At 43.5% G+C, this 20,381-nt stretch overlaps 1 protein-coding gene across 2 annotated transcripts in view; it reads right to left on the bottom strand.

The window, feature by feature from the left end:
• Nucleotides 1-4,064: 4,064 nt before the first annotated feature.
• The window catches only part of LONP2 (lon peptidase 2, peroxisomal), a 110,009-nt gene continuing 93,692 nt past the window's right edge, over nt 4,065-20,381 (bottom strand). For both annotated transcript variants that reach the window (XM_023189613.1, XM_023189614.1), the window contains 3 exons: nt 9,864-10,071; nt 9,289-9,479; nt 4,065-5,983 (listed from right to left, as the gene is read on the bottom strand). In XM_023189613.1, the coding sequence (XP_023045381.1) occupies nt 5,762-5,983; nt 9,289-9,479; nt 9,864-10,071 (621 nt within the window). In that variant the 3' untranslated portion in view covers nt 4,065-5,761. The remainder of the gene's footprint in view (nt 5,984-9,288; nt 9,480-9,863; nt 10,072-20,381) is intronic.

Here is a 20,381-nt window from a genome sequence, read left to right as displayed (position 1 = left end):
TAAATGCCTGGGTTGACTTCTGACCCTATATCTACCGGTTTTTATTTAAATACCGTCTCTGCCTGGTCCCTCCTCCGTAAATGGGTATGGTGTCCACTGTGTAAGGGAATGAGGAAGGCTAGATGTGCTATAAAGTGCTTATTATGCCTGGCACGATGCCCCAATGTCTTGCTGAACCAAATATTTTCGCTATCCTTACATAGCTCTAGAAATTTGACAAAGAAAATATACTTTATTATCATAGATGTACTTTTCTTAGGCCTTTCTAAATTCTGAAAAGCATAACAGGTTTACAGATATAATGGAGTGAAAGGACACTTGGTTTTGGGGTCACATTTTGACAGGCTTGCACTGTCATGTCAGGATGAGAATTTAGCCTCAAGAGTTCGTATTGCCTAGAAATGCGCTGACAGTGTTACAGTTGAACTTACTACTTAATACAAAAGATTTTATTAGATCCCAAAATGGTAAACACATTGAATAACTATTATTTATTTATTTATTTATTTATTTTTGAGACGGAGTCCCGCTCTGTTGCCCAGGCTGGAGTGCAGTGGCCTGATCTCGGCTCACTGCAAGCTCCGCCTCCTGGGTTCATGCCATTCTTCTGCCTCAGCCTCCCGAGTAGCTGGGACTACAGGCGCCCACCACCACGCCCGGCTAATTTTTTGTATTTTTAGTAGAGACTGGGTTTCACCGTGTTAGCCAGGATGGTCTCAATCTCCTGACCTCGTGATCCGCCCGCCTCGGCCTCCCAAAGTGCTGGGATTACAGGCATGAGCCACCGCACCCGGCCCCTGAATAACTATTCTTTAGTTCATTAAGTACAAACTATAGTCAGTATGTTCCAAAGAAATGAATTTTTATGGCAAATAAAGCTTTTCCTAAAATTGTTTTAGAAGTCCTTTTGTTGGTAACATTTAAAACTCACCAGATTTGCCTGTTGTCTATTCACTCTTGATATTTCCTTCCTCTTTCAGCGTTTTTTTTTTTTTTTTTTTTTTTTTTAAGTGCAGTTTTCATTGTGGGATCCACCAAATGTTAGTAAAACAAAAAATGAGCATTAATGTTGCACTATAAATCATCAAATTGGATAACGACTAACTAGTCTGTTTGTTTTAAACTGCTGGATACAATTTTCATGGGGATAGGAACTGAAGTACTTCAAATAATGTGAGCTTAAACATGTTACTTCTTTGAAGCAACCAAAACTACTTGATGTTTAACATCTAAAATCCTAGTTAAAGTAAATTCTAGATTTGGAGAGGGAATTGGCAAAACTAACATTCTTTGTAGCAAAATGTCCCTTAGTAATAGTCAAGTTGACCTCATTTCAGTAGTTCATAAAGGAAAATCCAAAGCCCTCAGCAGTGAATTACCTGACCACATAGTTGATTTTGGTCACTGTAAATGCAGACAAATCACCTAGTACTGGAAGCTTACGGTGGTAGACTTCACTATCACATTACTTTAACTACGGTCACGGATTTCTCAACTGATGTGAACTATTTTAGGAACAACCACAAAGATGACATTCTTCACTGTATTTGCATTTGTAACCACCAAGCAAGTAGGGATCTACCCTTGACGCATGGTTTGAGGTAAGGGTCAGAGGGACCACTAAAGGGGCAGAGCCAAGTAGAAACATGGATGCCTCCAGTGGACAGTGTAGAATTTCTTGATAAAGCACCTAAAGCTTTAGTTTTAATACTTGAAAAGTTTTAAAAACCCATGCATAAAACATGTGGAATACTGGTAAAATACACATATCCCTAGGTCTAGTGAACTAAAATTTGTAGAGTTAATAATTTTCAATAAAAAATCCAGCATAATTATTGTGATACAAGGGGTCTTTGGGTAACATCTTAAAAATGAATGCTAGAAAAAGATGATCAACATCACTAGTCATTAGGGACATAGAATCAAAATACGTCACAGCCATTTGGAGGGCTATTATAAAAAACCCAGAAAATTAGTGTTGGCAAGGATGTGGAGAAACTGGAACATTTGTGCATTGCTGGCGGGAATGTCAAATGGTGCAGCTGCAGTGGAAAAGTTTGGCAGTTCTCAAAAAGTTAAACAGTTATCCTGTTGTCTTAGTCATCTGTGTTAACCATAACAGAATACCTGAGACTGGGTAATTTAAAAGAACAAATTTATTTCTCATAGTTCTGAAGACTGAGAAGTCCACGATCAGCATGCTGGCAGACTGGTATCTGTTGAGGACCCAGTCTCAGCTTCTAGGATGGGGTCTGTTGCTGTGTCATCGTATGGTGGAAGGGAATCAAAGGGCAAAAAAGGAGGTAATTGGTTCTCTTGAGCCCCTTTATAAAGGCACTAAATCCATTAATGAGGGTGGAGCTCTCATGACATAATCACCCCCTAAAGCCTCACCTCTTAGTAACACATTGGTGGTTGCTTCCACATACGAATTTGGTGGAGAGACATTCAGACCTTAGCATATGTGATCTAGCAATTCCGCTCCTGGATATGTATCCCTGAAGGACCTAAGGGACTTCAAGAGAGATGTGTACACCTATGTTCATAGCATTATTCATAACAGCCAAGAGGAGGAAACAATCAGCAGATGAGGGGTAAACCAAATGCGGTCTATGGATATAATGGCGTATTATTTGGCCATAAAAAGTTTTGGTATTTGCTACCACATGGCTTTTTCCCAGGGAAAGTATTATTTTTTGACAAAACACCTTGATAGGTCATGGTTCTACAAGGCAGAGATGTGAAACAGAAAGCTAACTTGCAAATAATAAAAAGATGGGAGTTCCTTTGAGCTAAAGTGGCAAAGGAGGAAGAGGTTCATCCCTACCCATCTGCCCCCTCCTCATTATTTTGAAGAAAAACAGTGGCCTGACCCTCCAGATCTTTCTTTTCTGGAGGACACTGGGCGAAAAGTAGTTGCCCCAGTGACTATTTGAGCAGCTGATGGCTTGCTAAGTAAGAATGCCAGTCACAAAAGGGCAACTCTTGTTTGATCCCATTCATATGAAGGCAAATTCAGAGAGAAAGTGAAGTAGTGGTTACCAGGGTCTGGGGTGAGGGTGGAATTTGGAACTCTTTTTCAGTAGGTACAGTTTCAGTTTGTGGTGATAAAAAATGCATGTAAGCCGGGTGCGGTGGCTCGCGCCTGTAATCCCAGCACTTTGGGAGGCCGAGGTAGGCGGATCACTTGAGGTCGGGAGTTTGAGACCAGCCTGGCCAACATGGTGAAACCCTGTCTCTACTAAAACATACAAAAATTAGCCAGGCGTGGTGGCACACACCTATAGTCCCAGCTACTTGGGAGGCTAAGGCACGAGAATTGCTTGAACTGGAGAGGCAGAGGTTGTAGCGAGCCAAGATCATGCCACTGCACTCCAGCCTGGGTGACAGAATGAGACTGTTTAAAAAAAAAAAAAAAAAATCATGTAGACAGTGGACACACCCAGTAACTGATACCCCTGAATTATATGCTTAAAAATGGTTAAAATAGTAGATTTTATATTTTGGCTCCCCCCCCCCCCCCAAATAAAACAGGTGAAAAAGGAAGAGCTTAGACTTCAAACAACTAACCTCCCACCCCGGAAGAAAAAAAAAAAAGCTAGCATGTTCCATGTCATATACACCAAGGGGAAAATGCATTATTCTCTCAATGGGCGCCTTTCGAAAGACATGCTTAAAGCAAGTGCCCTCCTGCTTCTACAGACAAGTGCAAGTCTGCCTGTGTCAGGACTAAAGGAAGAATACTGAGAACCCCAAGTGATACTAAAAATGTCCTTTGTTCCTGCTGGGTGGAACAGGGCAGAGCGATGTTAGTGTGGATTAGCTCCCTCTGGTTGCTGAAAGTGAATTCACAGTTTGTTCTAGTCTCCTTTTAGATGACATTGGAAATGATAAAATTACAGTAGTTGATAAGAGTCAATGGCATATTTTCAAACGTCCTGATGTTCTTTCTCTTCAACTGCCATAACTAGTCCTAGGTCTGGACTTTTCCCCTCAGAATGCATTCAGATAAACTTTATCAGCAGGTCTGCTATTTTATCACAGTATTTTGGCCAAATCTTTTGTTTTTTTTGAGACAGGGTCTCATTCTGTCACCCAGGCTGCTGGAGTTCAGTGGCGTGATCTTGGCTCACTGCAGCCTTGACCTCCCTTATCCTCCCACCTCAGCCTCAAGTAGCTAGACTACAGGCAGGTGCCAACATGCCCAGCTAATTTTTGTATTTTTTGTAGAAATGGGGTTTTGCCATGTTGCCCAGGCTGGTCTTGAACTCCTGAGCTTAAGTGATCCACTCGCCTCGACTTCCCAAAGTGCTGGGGTTACAGGCGTGGGCCACCATGCCCAGTCCAGACTTCCTTCTCATCCAGGAAATTCCAAAATGTCTTTACATATATATTCTTATATTGTGTAATATAAGATTCTGAAGTCCATTACTGGCTAGAATAATAACTAGAAATTGCTTAATATTATTTCACATTGCATTTGAACTTAATCTTCACAGTAACAATTAGGTAGCATTACTTAGATTTCATGGATGAGGAAAAAACCAAGATACAAAAAGTTCACATAGCCAGTAAGCAGATGATCCTGACTTCATAGTCATACACAGCCTGGATTGAGTCCCAGCAGGAGCACATGGGCATGGACATCTATCAGATTTGGGAACTGGCGTAGCCAAGCAAGAAATAGGAGACGGAATCAGGAGTTACGATTCCATGCTTAGGACCATCCCAGATGGATGGCTGCCTCCCTCCGGGAGCTGCATTCTTCTGAGGTTGCAGGCATCCAGGGCCAAGGTGCTTCTGTGAGGTGTGCCAGCATGTGCCACTCTGCTGGATACAAGCTATCATGTTCTGAGGGCTGCTTCCCTCAGCATAAGAAGGGGCTTCTGTTGGGATGTGTAAGCTTCTTCGTAGGGTCCACTTGAGTCTTTTCTTTTTTAGAGACAGTCTTGCTCTGTCAGCCAGGCTGAAGTGCAATGGCGTGATCCCAGCTCAGTGCAATCTCCACCTCCTGGGTTCAGGCAATTCTTGTGCTTCAGCTTCCCGAGTAGCTGGGATTACAGGCACATGCCACCACGCCTGTATAATTTATTTTTTGTAGAGACAGAGTTTGGCCATTGGCCAGGATGGTCTTGAACTCTTGGGCTCAGTGATCTGCCTGCCTCGACCTCCCATAGTGCTGGAATTACAGGTGTGAGCCATCACACCCAGTCTACCTGAATATATATATAGTCAAGAATAGTTGGCTATACTTTCATCTTTGCCCAGTTCTAAGTGATTGGTTTCAGGATCCAATAAACTCTACAGGTAAATCCATTAAGTAATGGTCTATACCAGTGGTTCCTTGACTGTGCAGCAGAATTACCTGAAAGGCTTCTTAAAACAGATTTCTGCCCCCACCTCCCAGGATTTGATTCAGGCGGCCTGCTGTGGAGCCTGAGAATGTACATTTCTAACAAGTTATCAGGTACTACAGATGCTTCTGTTCTGGAGACTGTGCTGAGAACCACTATGCTGTATTTTTCTAGGGACAGTAAGGATCCCACTAAAAACAAGACAAGAATTCAATTTTTATCAGTTTACTAAATCAACATCTTATGTTTCTATACTAAACACTAGCCACTACTTGGTTTATTACTGTTGTGATTATGGTTACGAAACAGGGACATCTTGCATACCCCAAATGGTGTGAATAAAATCAACCGTGTCAGTACCTTTGAGCACTTCATAACTTAAAATTCTAAAAAGTTGAGATTTGGGCCTACAGTTTGCTATTTAACAGACCAGGTCTGGTCTTGACAGTAAAGCCACCATCAAAAGCTGCATTAAGAACCTCATCCAGGCAGCTTGCTGTGACAAAACTTAAATCCTGTCGTACATTGCCTGGGATTCCCTCAAGGTCTTTTTCATTTCTCCGAGGAATAATGACTTGCTTCAGTCCCGCTCTGTGTGCCGCCAGCACTTTGTCTTTAATTCCACCCACCTGTGAGGAGAGAAAAACGTTTTTAGGGTTAATGATCACCCTGAAGCTGAAAGAAATCCTGACCCAGCTTGCTTTCACTGAATTTACTACTATTTTAAAACATCTAAATCATCTTCCGTTTTGTTACAGTATGAGCTAGGAAAGCCAGGAAAAAGGTTGGTAAGTAGTGACCTTTTTAAAATGTTTCAATTGGTGTTGTATTAAAGACTGATGGGGGGGCGGATTTTAAATTGTTCATAGGTATGAGTTCCCCTTCTGTCAATGATTCTTTTTATAAATACTGTCAAAGTAAACACTGGCATTCCAGGTGTCATCACAACGGTCTTGTCTTCAGGTTGGTCTGAAAAAGCAGCACGTGATTCTGACCATGCATGAGCGCCGCTCCTGCAGAGCGTAGCTGTGTGCTGGGGTTACTTCCCTCTCTACAGGTTTAAAGCCAGGACTTTCGTGCTGGTTAATGAAGAAAACATATCCCCAAACTAGGCTCCTGTGGTGGCTTTCAAACACGTCTACAATGGTTCCCCGGCTTGAATGTGGGCCAGGCTTTGTGACTTGGTAAGAAACAGAGTGTGGTGGGAGTGATGCTGTATGATCTCCACGGCTGAGTCACACAAAATGAGAGCTGCTGCCTGGATCTCTCTTGATCACCTGCCCTGGAGGTGGCCAGTCATCATGTCTGAGGTCACTCAAGCAGCCTATGGGCAGGCCCATCAGGTGAGGAACTGGGGCCTCCTGCCACCAAACAAGACCAATTTGCCAGTTACGTGAGTCAACCACCATGGAAGCAACTTCTCCAGCCTGTCAGCCCTCATGTGACTGTGGCCTGGCTGGAACCTAAACTGTAAGCCCAGAGACCCTGGGCCACAGGAACCCAGCTCAGCCTCTCCTTAATTCCTAGCCCACAGAAACATGGAGAGTATGAAGTATTCTTGCTTTGGGGTAATGTGCTGCGCAGCAATTGCTCACAAATACTGCTCTCAGTCACAGCACCCAGCACATGCAAGCCCTGGAGACAGCCCTGTGGGAGCCCTCTGAGCATGTGTTCCAAATTAAGACTGGTTGCTACAGGCCTTCCTGCCCCACTGGCATCTTCTTTCAAGGTTTTCTTCATGCTGCTGAAGTACTCCTTCAAAATACCCTCTTCAAAAGAGTGTATACAAGACTAGATTTAAAACATTTTCCCTCACAGCTTTCGTTACTATTTTTTTTTTTTTTTTGAGACAGTCTCACTCTGTCACCCAAGCTAGAGTGCAGTGGCACGATCTTGGCTCACTGCAACTTCCGCCTCCCAGGTTCAAGCGATTCTCCTGCCTCAGCCTCCCGAGTAGCTGGGATTACAGGCATGCGCCACCACATCTGGATAATTTTTTGTATTTTTAGTAGAGACAGGGTTTCACCATGTTGGCCAGACTGGTCTCAAACTCCTGACCTCAAGTGATCCACCCACCCTGGCCTCCCAAAGTGTTGGAGTTACAGGCGTGAGCCACCACACCCAGCCTCATTACTATTTTTAAAACAATTTTTTGTAGAGATGAAGTCTCACTATATTTCCCAGGCTGGTCTTGAACTCCTGGACTTAAGCTATCCTGTTTAGCCTCCCAAAGTGCTGGGATTACACACATCAGTCGCTGCGCCCGGCCCATTTTCCTCATAGTTATGAAGGTACTGCACATCCACTGTCAGTGCTGAGGCCACTTTACCCTCAGTGATCTGAAAAGTCAAGAGGATGAAATGTTTTTCCTGGTTAGTAATGGTCCTTTCGATCTGAAGATGCCTAACTTTTAGGAAATGTTCAATTATTTCTTGGATAATTTGTTCCATCTCATCTTCCTGTTAGAACTCCTTTTAGATGTTGGAGTTCTAACAATTGTTAGAACAAATTGTTTTTCACTGTAGGTTTTTCCTGAATAATTCTCTGACCACTTTTAAATCTCAAAGCCCCGTCTTGTCCTCTGTTCTCCAAAGAGGTTTTCTCCAGCCTTCGCAGGCCTTTCCTTCAAGTGCTGCTGCTTTCCGTCCTGCCTCTTGTAATAGTCTGGAGCTGAAGGTGTACTCCAGGCCGCTGTGGCTCTCCTCTCCTGAGGCTGTGGAAGCCTTTACTTGGGCTACGATTTGCTCTGAGAGGGGACCAAGTAGAAAACCCATTTGTTCTACAGAGGTTCTAAAAATAGAAAAAAGTATCCGGGCGTGGTGGTGCACGCTTGTAATCCCAGCTAGTTGAGAGACTGAGGCAGAAGAATCACTTCAACTTGGGAGGCAGAGGTTGCAGTGAGCCAAGATTGTGCCACTGTACTCCAGCCTGGGCAACAGAGCCATACTCCATCTCAATAGAAAAAAAAGACTATTTCCTTTTTTTTCCTCATCTTGCTATGAACCTGCCAAAATCTTGTTGTAGACTAAATTGTTGTCTAGTCTATTGTAGACTAATACTGGCAACTAATAACTTAAAATCTAAATACTCTTAAGTTCTGTACATTTTATCACAATATTTTTATGAGCAGTTTAGGATCTGGAGCCTCAAGACCCCACATGTATAGAACCTTTTCAAAATGTAGTCATTAGATATGGTTAATCTTTATTAGAGTTTCCATTCTATACTAGCAAAGTTTTCTGCAGGGGGAGAGGAGGTCTCAAAGAAACTTCAAATTTAAGAAATGGGCTTAAAGCTTAAAAACAGCTACTATCCTCTTGCACACGTGCTATATCTTTAACCATTTGTCAAGTAGAACAAGGCCTCAAATTTTCATGTGAACTGCCGGTATTTCTGATGACCACACTAATATTTTTTCCCTTAGCAAATCTTCTTAGAATGGAAAACATGGGCTGAATGCGGGGGCTCATGCCTGTAATCCCAGCACTTTGGGAGGTGGAGATGAGAGAACTGTATGAGGCCTGGAGTTTGAGACAAGCCTGGACAACACAGACAGACCCTGTCTCTATACAAAATAAAATAAACCAGCTGAGCGCGGTGGCGTGCTCCTATAGTCCCAGCTATTTGGGAGACAGAGAGGAGGATGGCTTGAGCCCAGGAGTTGGAGGCTACAGCGAGCTACAATCTCACCACTGCACTCCAGCCTGGGCAACAGAGTGAAACCTATTTCAAAAAAAAAAAGAAGGGAAAATGTGAAAAACTGTCAGTTTTTATTTGATCAAAATTTTAAAATATGAATTAGTTACAGGTATAAAAATTTAATATATACTTAAAACCAAGGTTTTCATAGAAGGCAAAACCCCTATTTAAAAATAATATTAATTTTAAAAAATTAAATTAAAAAAACCATATAAATTGGTTTTTTCATACTTACTGGAAGAACAAGACCTCTCAGTGTAATTTCTCCAGTCATGGCTACATCTGAACGTACCAGCCGCCCACTAAAAAGTGAGGCGAGACAGGTTACTATGGTAACTCCAGCAGATGGTCCATCTTTTGTGACAGCTCCAGCTGGGAAGTGCAGATGGATGTCTGTGTTGTCAAGAAGATCAAAACTTCCAAAAGCTTTAAAAAGGAAAAAAGGACTTTAATGTGAAAAATTAAACCTGTTTTCTTTTTCTCCTAAAAAAAAAGTCACAAACAAAAATGAATATTTAGGGTAAATGAATTCTTCAAAATATTAGTGGAGAGTACAATTTGAGTGAGGGTCTAGAAGAATAGTTCCACTCTAAGTCGGATTAAAACAAAATAAACCTTTTGAATTAGTTTCTAGTTCAGGCACTAGTCAAATAGTCCTGAAATGGGAACTAGAATTTCCACAGGGGTTCAAAAGCAACGGTGTGTACTTCGCTGGATGCGTAACTAGCAGTCTCGAGCTCACGCCAGTCTCCGCCATGGAATAGTGTTGCCTCCTGGGTCATGCCTGCCTGGCCGGGTGCAGGCTCCTACCGTTAGTCAGCTGGTACTTCTTTGCGTTGCTGCGTAGCCAGCTGATCGCGAGGTGGGCGGACTCCTTCATCACGTCCCCGAGCTGGCCGGTCAGAGTTAACTGGCCCTCGCCATCCATTCGACTCGCCTCCACGAACATGATTTCTCCACCTAAGGGAGTCCAAGCCAAACCTATTGCTACTCCTGGCTGACTCAAACGCTGAGATACCTTGAAAGAAGAAGAATGATCAGAGTTGGGCTGGCAAATGCCGAAGTGTTTGCAGGTGACTGATACCACACAATCCTGCAAGAGTCGGCTGATTCCACAGAGGACTTCAGCCACTTACCTCAAAGTCCTTGTTACCTAACATCATTCTGAGTCACATTCAGCACTTACTCTCTGGCTTTCTGCCAGGAGAAAGACCTAAACTTCCTCTTTGACATTTATCAGAAGCAATTTTACCTTAAAACATATGTAAATAACTTTGCTTTTTATGAGCCAGATCTAGTTACACATGCCCTAGTTTTCAAGGAATAAACCCAATAGTTTTATCTAAGTGTCTTTATTGGGCTGCAAATATGTATATATATTTTGAGACAGTCTCACTCCACTGCCCAGGCTGAAGTGCAGTGACACAATTTCAGCTCACCGAAACCTCTGCCTCCTGGCTTCAAGTGATTCTCCTGCCTCTGCCTCCCAAGTAGCTGGTACTATGGGTGCATACAGGCCACCACACCCAGCTAATTTTTGTACTTTTTGTAGAGATGTGGTCTCACCGTGTTGGCCAGGCTGGTCTGAAACTCCTGACCTCAAGTGATCTGCCTGCCTCAACCTCCCAAAGTGCTGAGATTACAGGTGTGAGCCACCACACCCAGCCTACTGGGCTGCATATTTATATATACTTCATAACCTAGCTTCATTTTAGGTAATCATGAATTTGTTTCAAAAAGTGGAAACCCTCTTATTAGCAGACCTTTAAGAAGAGTGAGCTTGGCCAGGCACAGTGGCTCATGCCTATAATCCCAGTACTTTGGGAGGCTGAGGCGAGAGGACTGCTTGGTCCCAGGAGTTCGATAGAGACTAGCCTGGGCAACATGGTGAGACCCTGTCTCTTATTATTATTTTTTTTTTTTTAAAAGAAAAGTGAGAAGGATTATATTAGAAACTCTAGATTTTACTTCTCCACCGCTTACCTTTAACTTTCTCTGTTACTGCTGCAGAGACTATACAATACTACATAATAAACATCCTGGGTTCTTTCCCATGGGATGAGAGGTCCACTGTACTGTACTGCCTGCCATCTTAAATTGAACATGTTGTCACCTGAGATTAGGAGCATAGGTGATGGACCACAGGTTAACACATCTAAGTTATGAAAACACTAAAAAGTAACAGTGGAAAATCAGTAATGTTAATTCTCAATGCACCCTTTGAGCTTTAAAATTTCCTACCCAATAGAAGTTACTCATGTTAGAGGAACTGAACACAATAGGTCAACTAAGCACTAATCCAAACAGGAGATGTTTCTACTGAGAGCTGACCTCACTAAGGAACAGCAGTATACAGCCTGACTTTCTGGGTACGGGGCTGGGTTGCTTCTTTTTCTAAGGGGCTTGGACAATGAAAATCCTGATTGTAAAAATTACTCCAGAATTGTGTGGCATCCATTGAAGCTACTGGGCACTTCTTTTCCTTTTTTTTTTTTTTTTTGAGACATGAGTGTCTGTCATCCAGGCTGGAGTGCAATGGTGCAATCTCGGCTCAACGAAACCTCCACCTCCTGGGTTCAAGCGATTCTCCTGCCTCAGGCTCCAAGTAGCTGGGATTACAGGCATGTGCCACCACACCCAGCTAATTTTTGTATTTTTAGTAGAGATGGTGTTTTGCCATGTTGGCCAGGCTGGTCTCAAACTCCTGACTTCAGGAGATCTGCCAGCCTTGGCCTCCCAAAGTGCTGGGATTACAGGCGTGAGCCACCACGCCTGGCTGAGCCCTTATTTTCAGTAGTAAACATACATTAAAAAAAAATTAAGGCCGAGCGCGGTGGCTCAAGCCTGTAATCCCAGCACTTTGGGAGGCCGAGACGGGCGGATCACGAGGTCAGCAGATGGAGACCATCCTGGCTAACACGGTGAAACCCCGTCTCTACTAAAAAATACAAAAAACTAGCCGGGCGACGTGGTGGGCACCTATAGTCCCAACTACTTGGGAGGCTGAGGCAGGAGAATGGCGTGAACCTGGGAGGCGGAGGTTGCAGTGAGCTGAGATCCGGCCACTGCACTCCAGCCTGGGTGACAGCGAGACTCCGTCTCAAAAAAAAAAAAAAAAAAAAAATTAATCCTAATTAACTTCATTTGACAGGTTAGAGATTTGACAGGCCAAACTCCATCATCATTGAGCTGACAGCATGCACCTCAGGTCACGCTTTCCTCGAGCTTTGCCACTTGCCCTGTTGTATACTAACTTGAGGAGAAAGACACAAAAGATCTATATACTACCTAAGGAAAATCATGAAACAGTTATTTATAGAACTGTTCACCAGGTTTGTTTTTTCTAATATAAAATCAATTCTCTATACCTGAACGACATACATCTAATTTGGGTGGGAATTTGTCACCCAAATTAGACTTCATTCAGGCTCCTTTCTGGGGTTGGGTGACCGAATCGTGTTTAACACAAAAAGTCATTTGGTACAATTTTGTTATCTCTACCAAGAATAATCCCTTTCTTATATTTGAATCCTCAAAATTCACTTGTCAAAATAATACCAAAAGTATCCCTGAAGAAGCAGTAGTAAGATTCTTGTTTTTTTTTTTTTTTTGAGAAAGTCTTGCTCCGTAGCCCAGGCTGGAAGTGCAGAGGCATGATCTCAGCTCACTGCAACCTCTGCCTCCCAGTTCAAGCAATTCTGTTGCCTCAGCCTCCCAAGTAGCTGGGATTACAGGCGTGTGCCACCATGCCTGGCTAATTTTTGGATTTTTAGTAGAGACAGGTTTCACCATGTTGGCCAGGCTAGTCTTGAACTCCTGACCTCAAGTGATCTGCCTCCTCGGCCTCCCAAAGTGTTGGGATTACAAGCATTAGTGACCACGCCCAGCCACATTGTTGTTTTGTTTTGAGACAGAGTCTCACTCTGTCACCCAGGCTGGAGTGCAGTGGTGCAATCTTGGCTCACTGCAACTGCCTCCAGGGCTCAGGTGATTTCCCACTTCAGCTCCCGGGTAGATGGGACTACAGGCACCCACGACCATGCCCAGCTAATTTTTGTATTTTTTTGTAGAGACGGGGTTTCACAATGTTGCCCAGGCTGGTCTTGAACTCCTGGGCTTGAGCAATCTTCCCATCTTGGCCTCCTAAATTGCTGGGATTGCAGGCATGAGCCACCATGCCCGGCCAAGATCTTACTGATTACCATGTTGCTTCAAGAAGCCAAGCCAGTTTCCAGTATTCCCCATTTGCTGGAGAGCCTTCGTACTTTGGGCAGAAGCAACTGGTAAATTGTTAATTGGACGGGTAAGTGGTATACATAACTACGTATAGCCAAACTTAGGGCATCTAGGCTTACAATTACTATCCTGACTTGATAACAAGTGTTCTGATATTAACCTGAAAATGGGAATAATGCCAAATTTGTGTAACTTAACATCTACATATATGGGGCGGGGGGGAACTGAAGTTACTATCAAACCTGGAATCTCTATGATCAAGGCTAACAGTAGTTATCTAAGAAGCAAAGGACCTACAATTCTTAGACTTGGAGTCATATTCTTTAAGGACATGTTCTGAAACTATAACAATCAAGCATCTGGTTTCCATGTATTTCTCCCTCAGAAATGATGAAGTACAAGTAAATATGAAGGTATAGGATAAGACACATGCTGCTTTCTTGCTCTTGAATGGAGACAGTTTTCCAGCCATCTTAACCCCTTTACACAAAACAATTTGTGTTTTATAGCAAATAAGCGACTCAACATAATTTCAATATGGTGTTTATCCACCAGTACTTTCCTTTCAGCTTCTAGTCCCATGACAAGTTTGTGAAGTCATCAGTTACATTAGCCAAGACAGGCCTCGACTTGAAGTCTAGAATGTTTTTCCCACTATATGCCAAAGTAGAATGTGGGTATCTCAGGGTCATTTTTGTTGTTCAATTTCCCACCTGTACAATTGTTATGATTCAGTTTCCTTTTGTGTCTAATAAATCTTGTTCCATGAAATGATCAATTTCTTCTGAAATAATTCTATCAATAAGGTAAATATGCAGATTAAGGAAGAATTTAATCTAAGTAAAAATCTAAAAATAGAATGTGTCTTCTAATGTATGATTGCATTCTTAATACATCAATGCTATTAGTTTTTAAGGAACATTTGGAGTATCTAATCATTGACAATTTCATACTACTCTTCCCTCTTAAAAATAGTGATATTTGATTGAAATCGTAAGTATGCATAACTCTTTGTGACCCTTTCAAGCCTAGACCAACATGTATAGACCCATCAGAGGGACCCATATTTGACATTCATTCAACAGTCTTTTCCAAGCATCCTGATGCAGGCTGTGTTACAGGCCATGGGGACATAAGCATGAATACCTCCCGGCACTGAGAGACTAAAGGCATCAGACACAGGAGCAGTTATACTCCAGTGTGGGGAGCCCTGAAGAGGCAAGGTTCCCTCCCTGTCTGGAGAGAAGACACAGGTGTCACAGGAGAGGCTGAGTCTTAAAATACGAGTAGGAGTTTGCCAGCAGATGCCAAGGAATGGAGATGTGAAGAATTTTGTAGGTCTTCTTTCCAAGGACAAGCCTGGCGTCACGTGAGACACAGAACCTAAGCTGTCAAATTGCTGTGGTGTGCAGGTTACCCTGTAGTGGTGTTCACACCATCAACTGGTTTCTTTTGTAGCTCACAGAGCACTTTGAATGCTCCTGTCAGGGCTGTCACCACAGAAGCGATCCATCTGGCAACCTCTTTAAAGTCTTAGTACTGAGATCCCAAGTCTTGAATTCATGAATATTTGATTTTTCTAGTTGTAGATTTGTTTCAGTAGCATTCAGAAATGGGAAGAGCAGATTCTACATCCCTCAGAGAGGTGCTGGGGTCCACCACTGTCATCTCTTAAGAAGCATTAAGCAGCCCCAGGCTGGCCTGCCACTTGCATTGCTGAGAACCAGCTGCTCTCCAATCCTTCCAGTAAGGCCTTTTCTTGGCACAACGGCGGATTCCTGTGGGGGCCTGGGACCAGACTGAACGTGCAGCATCAGTGCTGCCCTCAACAGGTGGCACAGCAGGTTTATATGGAGCAGAAGGGAGAAGTAATTTACTACCATGATTCTTTGGGGGCATTTAGTTGGTGTTTACACTCTTTCTCAGTTCTAGCAGCTGAGTTTGTTTGCTTGAAAGGCAAGCATGATGACAGAATCTCCTGGAATTCGCTTCTGGATGCATTCTATTCAGGAGGCTTTAAAGTGTCTTCATGTCTATCCTCTTCTTCATTATTTTCTCAGAGCAAGTAACCTTTAGACAAGGGCTTTTCATACACCATGGTCAGAAGCCAACACTGAGGCTTTTATATGAGGTGGGGGACACTTGAAAACATGAGAGTCAGGAATAATGAAATGACAGAATCCTGTCCCCAACCAGGTATACTGATCCTTTGTCCCTTTGGAGGTGCCTAATGTCCATTCCTTTTCCTAAAACCAGCCTGATTTCCTGCAGTGACCTACTCTTTCCATGCAGGCTCCCTGAGGCAGAAAACTCAGGATTCTGTCTCCCAGTGAGACAGTGAAAGGGCACAGCCAGGGACTGAGGAGGTGCCCAGGCCCACCTACTCGCGTGGCCCCTCCTCGGATTCGGGGCAGTTCTGAGTCTTGCCGTGATAGCACATGCAGCGTGAGCGATGCCTTGGCTTCCTGGGGACACCTGCACCCACTCCTGCTCCTCCCCACTTTTTTTTGTAGTAATGTTTATTTTTATTTTATTTTTAAAACATGCACTTAATTGATCTGGTTTCTGTAGGAAACTTTATGTATTTTGAAAAGGTGACCTATGACACTGTTCCTAAATTTGAAATCTAGGCTAAGTTCCTGGAACCCATTTGATATGGTTTGGATCTGTGTCTCCACCAAATCTCATGTTGAACTATAATCCTCAGTGTTGGAGGTGGGGCCTGGTGGGAGGTGACTGGATCACGTAGGCAAATTTCTCATAAATGGTTTAGCCCCATCCCCTTGGTACTGTCCTCGCAATAGTGAGTTCTCATGGGAGGCGGTTGTTTAAAAGTGTGTGGCCACCTCTCCTCCTGTACTCTTGCTCCTGCTCTGGCCACATGATATGCCTGCTCCCCCTTCACTTTCCGCCAAGAACTGGAAGTTTCCCGAGGTCTCCCCAGAAGCTGATGCTGGAGCTATTTATTTATTTATTTTTGAGATGGAGTCTCACTCTGTGCCTCAAGCTGGAATGCAGTGGCATGATCTCGGCTCATTGCAACCTCCGCCTCATGGGTTCAAGTGATTGTTCTGCCTCGGCCTCCCAAGTACTGGGACTACAGGTGTGCGCCACCACGCCTGGCTAATTTTTGTATTTTTAGTAGAGATAGGGTTTCACCATATTGGCAAGGCTGGTCTCGAACTCCTGACCTTGTGATCCGCCTGCCTTGGCTTCCTGAAGTGCTGGGATTACAGGCGTGAGCCACCGCACCTGGCCTGATGCTGGAGCTCTACAGGCTCTGATTCCTGTAGAGCCTTCAGAACCGTGAGCCAATTAAACCTCTTTTCTTTATAAATTACCCAATCTCAGGTAGTTCTTTTCTTTTTTTTTTTTTTTTTTGAGACAGTTTTCATTCTGTCACCCAGGCTGCAGTGCAATGGTGTGATCACAGCTCACTGCAGCCTCAACCTTCTGGGCTCAGGTGATCCTCCCACCTCAGCCTCCCGGGTAATATTTTGTGTTTTTTGTAGAGACTGGGTCTCACTTTGCTGCCCAGGTTGGTCTTGAACTCAAGCAATCCGCCCACCTTGGCCTCCCAAAGTGCTGGGATTTACAGGCATGAGCCACTGTGCCTGGTCTCAGGTATTTTTTTTATAGGAATGCAAGAATGAACTAATCCACTGTTTTTCAATCTGTTTAGGGAATACTAAAGGATATTATTAATTAATAAAAGTGTGCCTTCTTACCTTACCTCCTAACTGTCAGTTTGCTAGGTCAGTAACATTTTTTGACATTAATATATTTTTGTAGATTCATCTTCGATGAAAGTAAAAAAATAGTAAGTGGTGGTATAAGGTTATTAACTATGTACAAAATTTGGATTAGAAAAACAGTGGGGATTTTTTGGTGATTGGGGATAGGTCTCTTTAGGGAGTATGGTAGTTGCAGAAATTAGTATTTGTTTATTCTTTTTTAGTATTACTGGGCAATATGGTGGGTACACTGACTCACCAAATTCGAACTCTGTGATAATGTGCACATGCTTACCACCATTTATCAGAGGAAGACATCAAGCTCAAGGAGACTGAGTTTATGATTTAGTGAGTAAGAGGCTGCCTTGCTAGTTTCAGGCCTTATTCTTCTACCCTTCTGAGCCCCTGCTTATGGCAGTTGGCACTTTCTCCTCACTGTCTCTGACATTCAGGAAGAGTCTAAACACTGCTCCTTCCTTTCTGCCCCAGCCCCTGCTATCACCCTGGGTGTCTTCAGTGAAAGCATGATGCTCACCCAAAACCTGACTTCTCAGTTCTTTAAATGCCTCCTGAACTCAGCCACCCTCTTCCAGGTACTTATCACCAACCGAAACCATACTACCTCTGAAACCCCTGACCATCATTTCTTATCCTTCTAGCTCGCCTGTACTCAAGCCATGAACTCCAGCACATTCCCATCATAGAGCAGCTCTGCCCTAGCTTCACTCCTCTCTTGTGCAGCCCACACACGTTAGCCCCATCATTGTAATCTCTTCCTTACAAATAACTCAGTATTTTTGTCCCTTTCTACATAATACCTTGCAAAAAGTATCCCTTCTCCCATCAAAAGCCATTTCCTCACTGGTGCTTTGGATCCCACCCCCTCTCACTTTCCTGGAGACTGTTTCTATCGTACCACTGCTCTGTCCTGCAACATCAGTCCTGTGCTCTCTACTGGATTACTCTTAGCAGCAGCTACTATTTTGAAAACATTCTCCCTTTGACATCCATATTCTCTTCTAGCTGCCTCATTTCTCTGCAACTGTTTACAGCCAAACTTCTAAAGAGCTGCCTACACACTAATTCTACTTCCTCGCCTCCCATTCTTCAACATACTCCAATTCCTACCATCCCCACCACTCCTTCCTTGTGAAATCTCTTTCAAGGTCACCAACAACCTGCATGCCATCAAATCCAATACACATTTGTTCTGACCTTGATCTTCTTTGATCTCGCAAACAGTAAACACATTTTGACGTCCCTTCTTTCTTGAAATATTCTCCTCTTCTGTCTCTACGGCAGCACAGCATCCTGGTTTTCCTCTTCCCTGAAGGCTTGTTCCTTCCCAGTCCCTTTTTGTTTTTCCTGACTTCTTTGTTGGCTCCTCTTCTCTCTATATGATCCCTAAATAATGCTGTACTTCAGGGCTTGCTTCTAGGCTACCTGCTTTTTTATGTCTCCTTTTTTCTTAGGCGATGTCAAAGCCTCAATTTCTGGGGCTCTAAATATCCTCTATTTTCTGATAACTCTATAATCTATATCTCCATCTTGGGTCTTTCCTCGGAGCAATAGATCTGAATGTCCAAATATCTCTACTTCTATGCCTCGCCGATATTTCAAACTTTTATTTTATTTTTTTGAGACAGGGACTTGTTCTGTCGCTCAGGCTAGAGTGCAGTGGCGTGATCTTGGCTCACTGCATCCTCTGTCTCCCAGGCTCAAGTGATCCTCCCACCTCAGCCTCCCAAGTAGTTGTGACTACAGGCGTGAGCCAGCACACCCAGCTAATTTTCGTATTTTTTGTAGAGAAGGGATTTTGCCATGTCACCCAGACTGGTCTTGAACTCCAGGACTCAAGCAATCCACCTGCCTCAGCCTCCCAAAGTGCTGGGATTACAGGCATGAGCCACTGCGCCTGGCCTGGATATTTCAACCTTAATGTGTTCAAAAGAGCCCCCAGTTTTCTTTGCAACACTCCCTCCCCATCTCCCTCCCCCCGTCTTCCTCATCTCAGTAAACGGCACTACTACACACATACCCTGTCACTGTGGCCAGAAACCTGTAAGTCCCTTTTGATAACTGTTTCCTTCATTCCCCAATTGTTACCCATCAGCATGTCTACTTCTACCTCTAAAACAGACCTCAGACACAGCTAGAGTAGGTACTGTCTATCTCAGTACCACAGTTTGTTTTCTCTATAGCATCAACTTCAATTTGTGATTATTCGCTTACCTGTCGATTTTTTTTCCTGCACTAAAGTGGGATCCATGAAGGCAGACATCATACTTTGCTTATTTACTACTGTATTGCCAGAAGCACATGTTAGGTCCTTAATAGGTATTTATTAAATGAATGAAACTCTTTCTAGAAGAAACCACAGACCCTAGACTGTAATTTACCCTAAGGGAGAATATAGGCATTTAGACAAAAAAAGGTATCTGCTGGGTTTGGTGGCTCATGCCTGTAATTCCAGCACTTTGGGAGGCTGAGGCAGGCAGATGGCTTAAGCTCAGGAGTTTGACACCAGTCTAGGACAACATGGTGAAACCCCATCTCTACAAAAAATACAGAAAAAATTAGCTGGGTATGGTAGCACATGCCTGTGGTCCCAGCTACTCAGGAGGCTGAGGTGGGAGAATAGCTTGAGTCCAGGAGGTGGAGGTTGCAGTGAGCTATGATCATGCCACTGCACTCCAACCTAGGTGACAGAGTGAGACCTCATCTCAAAAAGAAAAAGTAAAAACAAACAAATGAAAGGTATCTTATAACATCTTGCGAACACCTCAACATGTATTCCAATATTCCTAGTATAACCTCTCTTCAGATTCTTTGCCTAGGAAAGCACAAAGAAATAGAGAAATAAGACTGGCCACTTGTGAAGTGCAAAGAACAGAGGCCCTGCTCAGGTCCACCTGTGAGCTCTCTGCAAAGAACAGAGGCCCTGCTCAGGTTGCATGTGACGTTTTTCTAGAGTAATAGAGCACTAGGTTTGGAGTTGGTCAGACCTAGAACCAAATCTCATTTCTGGCATAAGTTGTGTCTTCTCTCGAGTTATTTAAATACTCTAAGCCTGTTTCCTCAACTGTTACTGGAAAGACAACCATGACTGAGGATTAAATGATCACTTGTGGAGGGCCTTGCACAGTGCCTGACGCCAAGAGATACAAAAATGGTAGTGGTCAACAAGTTGAGCCCAGCCTCTCCCATTCCAAAACAGAGCACTAGAGTTGGTAAGAATATGAATGAGAATCTGATGTAGAGCAGATACCTTTTTAAAAAACTCTAATATATCACTGCCACTCTTTTCTAGCAACCAAGGGCAGGAATTATCTTGACCTGACAGGGTGCTGTAGAAGGG

The sequence above is a fragment of the Piliocolobus tephrosceles genome, chromosome 17 (assembly GCF_002776525.5).
Source record: "Piliocolobus tephrosceles isolate RC106 chromosome 17, ASM277652v3, whole genome shotgun sequence".
Taxonomy (NCBI): domain Eukaryota; kingdom Metazoa; phylum Chordata; class Mammalia; order Primates; family Cercopithecidae; genus Piliocolobus; species Piliocolobus tephrosceles.
The sequence above is the reverse complement of the archived record's forward strand: the minus strand, read 5'-3'. Positions and strand labels throughout refer to the sequence as shown.